General features: G+C 44.6%; 1 protein-coding gene across 1 annotated transcript; it reads right to left on the bottom strand.

The window, feature by feature from the left end:
• Positions 1-1,021: 1,021 nt before the first annotated feature.
• On the bottom strand, positions 1,022-2,141 carry LOC6496110 (glutaredoxin-C4). Its single transcript, XM_001960209.4, has one exon. It carries the CDS (start codon positions 2,001-2,003, stop codon positions 1,653-1,655), a length of 351 nt encoding a protein of 116 aa, XP_001960245.1. The 5' UTR covers positions 2,004-2,141; the 3' UTR covers positions 1,022-1,652.
• Positions 2,142-5,628: the final 3,487 nt, after the last annotated feature.

Genomic DNA, 5,628 nt, shown 5'->3' with positions numbered 1-5,628 from the left:
GCCACCGAACGAGAAAACTAATAATAAAACGCTTAATAAATCGTCTATCAAAGGCCAAGGAGCCGCTGCAACTTCCACATGCAGCCGGGATGGGCCAGAGTTGCTGGAAACTCTATGATATATGGATAGAAGCCAGACAGTTTTCCAGCCAGCCAGGGTAAAGGGCCGAGAGAGCCACGAAAACTATTCAGCTCTGGTTTGGTCAAAACCGACAACAAAAAATTCTAATAAATTCCAGCAAAGTTTTTTTTATTCGAAAAGAATTTGCGAGTTTTATGAAACTTAACACACATACTGGTAATTGAAAGATAGAATGGCGCCACGCCTAATTTAATTAGCCATTAAAAAGCAGTCTGCTGGCAGCGAATTAAAGCCATCCAGACAGGACGCAACAATGTTGTGTCCATCCGAGGGATGGGAAGGCCGAGATAATATCGTAATCAAAATACCAAATGCATTTTTTATTGAGTTAGTCTCTCGGAGCGACAAGCAGTCACATCCGCCGGTGGCAATTGCATTCATCCTTCAACAAATTAAAACAAAGTTATCTGCCACTGCAGCACATTTTTTTCTGGCCGTAACAGACTGGCCGTAAAAAAATGTCCATTTCATTGCAGCTGTAACTGCATTGGCTTGATGGCCATAACTAGTTTTCATGGCTGATGTAATAATACCATAGTTTCAGCAAAAAGTTATCTTTAAGATTTGTTTTCACAGGACTATCGCGGAGAGGAAAAGATTAAAAAACATATAAATCGAAAGGATTAAGGGTTAACTGATGGCTCAACAAAATGTCACAAAAACAATCCTTTCGAGAAGGCCTACGCGGGATTCCAAATGAAATCGAAAAACAAATCGATGAGCCAAATTACGCATACGACACGTGTGCCGTGATATTTTTTATTCATTCACCTCTCGCCCCTGCCATGCCTTCCATGCCTCTGGCGATTTTCGTGACTGTAAACTAAATTCGGGATTGTTAAAGTAATTTAAGCAATTTTCGAAAACAAAGAAAACAATTTGCCAAACAAATTACAAGCAATTTGGGAGCGGAGCGGAGGCTTTCAATCAATTGAACCTTTCAATTGTCTCTGCTTCTCCAGCTAGTTTCTGAGTGAAAATACACACACGACTGGGATTACAGGCAGGACTATATATGGATGCATCCTGTGTGGCTCGTGACTGCCCTTTGTGAGCTGTTATCTTGCATTTTTAATCCATGAGCGCCTTGACCCCATGACGTTGACAATTTTTCATATGCAAATGGCTTGGAAGCGGGTTACTGGCGAAGAACAGGAGGAGGTCCCGACGAAGGACTATTGACTGCAGATGAGCAGGTGAAAAGAAAGCCGGCAGGATTCTCTCCTTAATTGTTTTCCTCCGCCTCCCAACTGTTCCTCAGATGGAAAGAACTTAAGCGCCATATTGAGCAGATAAAAGGCAACGTCGTGTACTGCGTTCTCATCATTGTCCTTTTTGCGAGGACAACAGGCATTAAGGAATACAAACGTAATGCCTTTGAGAGACATGGGGGATATGATGGATAGAGAATATGCCTTCCCTTTAGCAATAAACAATTTTTTTCAAGATGCCAACGCGGGTCTTTTATATTTCCCCTATCCAAGTGAATGCAAATGGGAAATGGAAATGGCTCACTGGAAGTACTTGTGGAGGATGCCCTGCTCGTAGAGGCGCTTCACATCCGTGCCGCCGCCGACGAACTTGCCGTCTATGAAGCACCTGGGCACCGTCCTCGCCCCGGTCATCTCGCCGAGCACAGCCTGGATCTCGTTGCCGTCATCCCGATGATCCAGTTCCACCACGAAGGCCTTCACCTCCAGCTTCCGGAACTGCTCCTTGGCCATGCTGCAGTACGGACAGTAGCTCTTACTGAATATGACCACCTTGTTGGTCTGGATCATGTCGCGGACGAAGTTGCCCTGGGGACTGTCCATGGCAACGAAGAAGTTGGGACGCTGCAGGGAACTGATCACGGAACCCATGAATCTGTGCAGTACCGGCAATCTGAACCCGGTTATTTACGAGGATCTGGTTAATTTTGGACGGAAATTTACGACAGACTGTTTTTGTGGCAAGGAAATGTCAGTAGTCCGTCCAGAGATGGATTGCTTAGATCTGTGTAGAATGGGTTCTGAGTCAGACAATTGAGAACTTCTGACAAGTTTCAAATTCTAAATGAATAGTTATCCTGAAATCTCTCAAAGCTCCTAATCTCGCCCAACAAGAAGCCGCGGCAAGAAGCCGCAGAACAACAGGCCAAAACTATTCCCCAGCTGTAACTGCGGTCCGTCATAAAGTCCTCTCTTTTGGCCCAGAGGCTTATGACACTTTCACGCATTCGGGCCCGAAAAGCCAACCGCAGAAACCGATGGCTCAGAGAACGGCAAAAGGCGAACCCTTTTTCGGAAGTAATCGAGAATCGAGGAAGGCGGCTGAAGGATCTGCTGAGGGCGAGACTCACTAATGAACTGAACGCGTTTATTTATGCAAAAGTTGAGACCCCAACTAATGGGTCGAGGACATCAAAGACAGGACTATCTGTGCTGGCGTCTGGCCGGAGTTTAAATATTAAATAACCTCCCACCGAGGGAGAGTGGTGTCCTAGGTGGCACAGCTAACTGCAGACGTGTGGATGCCAGAGAAATCCTTTTCATTAACGCGGCGCTTGTTGCTGACTTCCTGCCAGGATCTCCGCCACCTCATACCAGCTGCCATGCATGTGAATGTGTCCGTGTCCTGGTCGTAAGTTTCCGTGTAACAATGTAATTTATTGTGCGCACCTTTGTTTTCAGTCAACACACACTCAACGGCTCCGTTTGGGTAATAAAACAATTTCTAGCCAAGAATGCACTGAGAAAATGGCACTTAATAACTAAAAATATTAAAATATAATTAATTATAAAAAAGACTTTATGTTTAGAGAGAAAACAAGTCATAGAAAATATATTTTGGTTTAAATTTAGAATTATTCATCCATTCTCCTAATAACTGGACTTTTTGTTTTGTGCACACATTGTCGCCAGGACATCACAGACACTAAAGGCACTCCTAAGTGGATTATCCTTCCTTCAGTTGCTTCAAAAAGTTTAGACCCCCCTCCTTCCAGCCACCTGTCCGAGAAAGCCAACTCATTATTGTTGTCTCGTCCTGTTCAATGGCCATCTGGCAACAATTTACACATATGTAAAGCGCTAGTCCTTCGCCCATAATCTTGGTCCTTGGTCCTGGTAAAATTTATCGCATGCTAGAAAGCAAGTCCCTGCTCCGGCGACTGCGCTGTAGGTCCTGGTTCTCTCGGAATTTCTGCGAGAGAAATAATTGTTTTGGGAAATTTACTTCACAATCATTTTAAATTGTTCGCGGTTTTTGCCGGGGATTAGTACTTAATTTGATTAGACCCATTCAAGTCCTGGCTGAAAGTTGACGCCTTTTTATTGTTTTCTTGGCTGGCATAGCTCAGCTCCTTTGGGGAGGACATTAAAAAAATGTTACTTCAGAGGGTTTGATTATAGAAATAACAGTAATGGAATAGTTACTAAAAGACTAAGTTTAAACTTGACTGTTTCTTGCCAATCCTTCGAGGAGACCTCATTAGTTACTGCTCCCTATTCAACTCCTCACATCTGACTTCCAATGACCTTTTCGCCTTAGAACTCCCTTTCGCAATTAATCTAGTCCTCAATTCGAATCAATACTCAACCTCACACCTCACTCAGTGCTCAGATCGATGGTCATTGTCCTTTGGAAGGAAGCTAAACCATGGGAATCATCGCCCAGGCGCTGTAGAGCCCGACGAACAATGCCTTTGTCTTCGGAGTCCTTCCTGCTAATTGCCGGCAATTTGTCTACGCAATTGCGTAATCCTGCCCCCCTCCCTCTTCCCCACCGCTCCTTATCCTGCTGACAAATTAATTTCCAATCATTAACTCGACTCTGAAACGGCAACAGATACTAGATAGCGCCACAGTCAAAGGGTTTGTGGAGGGTGATTCCTCAATTGATCACCATTTAAATGTCGGTCATTTGTTGAAGGGGCGAAGGGCAGATAGGAGGGGCGAAAGCGCCATTTTGGCTAATTGGGTTAGGCAGCAAATGGGCCAGAAGTCGGCAGCGGAGAGCCCTTTAAACTGACACGCAGAGAAAATGTTTAAACTCCTCCAGAAGTCTTTAAGTATAAGCACTATTTTAACAAAATTATAGCCTTAAATTTATTTTAATGTTAATAATTTTTTTGGCCAAACAACCCTTCCATTACCAACAGCCTGCCACCATTCGCCAAAGTTTGTTATAAATTTCTTCATTAAATATTTTCCGTCTGAGGCCTCCCTGGAAAGTGGAGGTCTTCCACCCTCTCGGATATTAAATGAACTGCGTGTGCTGTAATTATTCATGTGGGGATAGCCCCTTTCGAGATTTTCCCGTCTCTGGAAAAGAGCTTGGCCGAGAGGTTAGGTTTGAAGGCCTTTTCCATATTCATAGTGGTGGCGGAGCAGGGATAAGTAGCTCAGGTGAACTCTATAAAGTTCATAGAGAGAGGAAAGTGATTTAAAATTATAATTGCCACACATATACTCCAGCTATAAGAATGGCTCTCAAGTCAGAGTTTTTTAGCTTCAGCTGGCTCACCTTAATCCCTGACAGGGAGGCCCACCAGGTGACTTACCTGCCAGGTACTCCTCCAGTGTCTCTGCCCCAGCCCAAGTCATCAACTCAAGGCACATCCGTCCAATTAATCCAGTGCGTATCTGGGAAAAGGCAATCCAGCCGAGGAGTCTTCGAGAAAAAAGACACACCTGCGCGCCTGCCAACGTTTCAGCAATTTTCCGCACAAATTCCAAAGACAACAACCTGTCTTTGTCGCTGTCTCTTTCGAGGGTTTCAGTCCCCGTCTCTTTCTCCAGAAAGCCTAGCCTAGCAAATAGAAGGCAGACGCATGATCAAATGTCACAATCAATTTCAATTTGGCGCTCGAATTGAGCTTCGTTAGCGGCACCGGCTGCCAAAGAAAACGAGCCTGACTAAAAGAGATAGGTGGCTGGATGCAGAAAGAGATGCCAAGGAGGAGATGCCAGGAAGGAGAAGATGCCACAGCCACTTTTTCTAATCAACTGAGCCGAATAGGAAGCGCCTGTAATTTAACTAATTTGTGGTTGTGTCTCTGCAGCTCGTTGCAAATGTCTCACGTTGAAGGAGCCACTGCAACTGCAATTGCAGGCAAATAACTGGCCAAGAATAGAGTGCGACTATCTTATTTCTGTATACTTATAAGAACCGTCCAAAGAACCATCTCCCTATCAGCAATTATGCACTTTTGGTTGCATTCTTCGGTTGCCGAGAATAAAAAGACTACCTCTGGAAACTTACAACGCACTTTTTAGGTTGGTTTCTGGCGTCTTTTGTTCCACGCAGGCCACAGTTACCACCAAGTCCTCCTCTTGTCCTTTGTTTACCAATGTCTAGACGTTGCTGGTGACTTGGCTCGAAGCACTGGCGGCGTGGGTCGTCCCTTTAAGCCATTGTGCAAGTTTTAATGCAAAAATTGTGAGTGTGGCTGATAAAATTGAATGCAAAACGCCCAACTGGTTCGCTCGAAATTGGTTTTCTGAA

The sequence above is a fragment of the Drosophila ananassae genome, chromosome 3L (genome assembly GCF_017639315.1).
Source record: "Drosophila ananassae strain 14024-0371.13 chromosome 3L, ASM1763931v2, whole genome shotgun sequence".
In the NCBI taxonomy this organism is placed as follows: Eukaryota; Metazoa; Arthropoda; class Insecta; order Diptera; family Drosophilidae; genus Drosophila; species Drosophila ananassae.
This window is presented reverse-complemented; position numbering and strand designations above follow the sequence as displayed.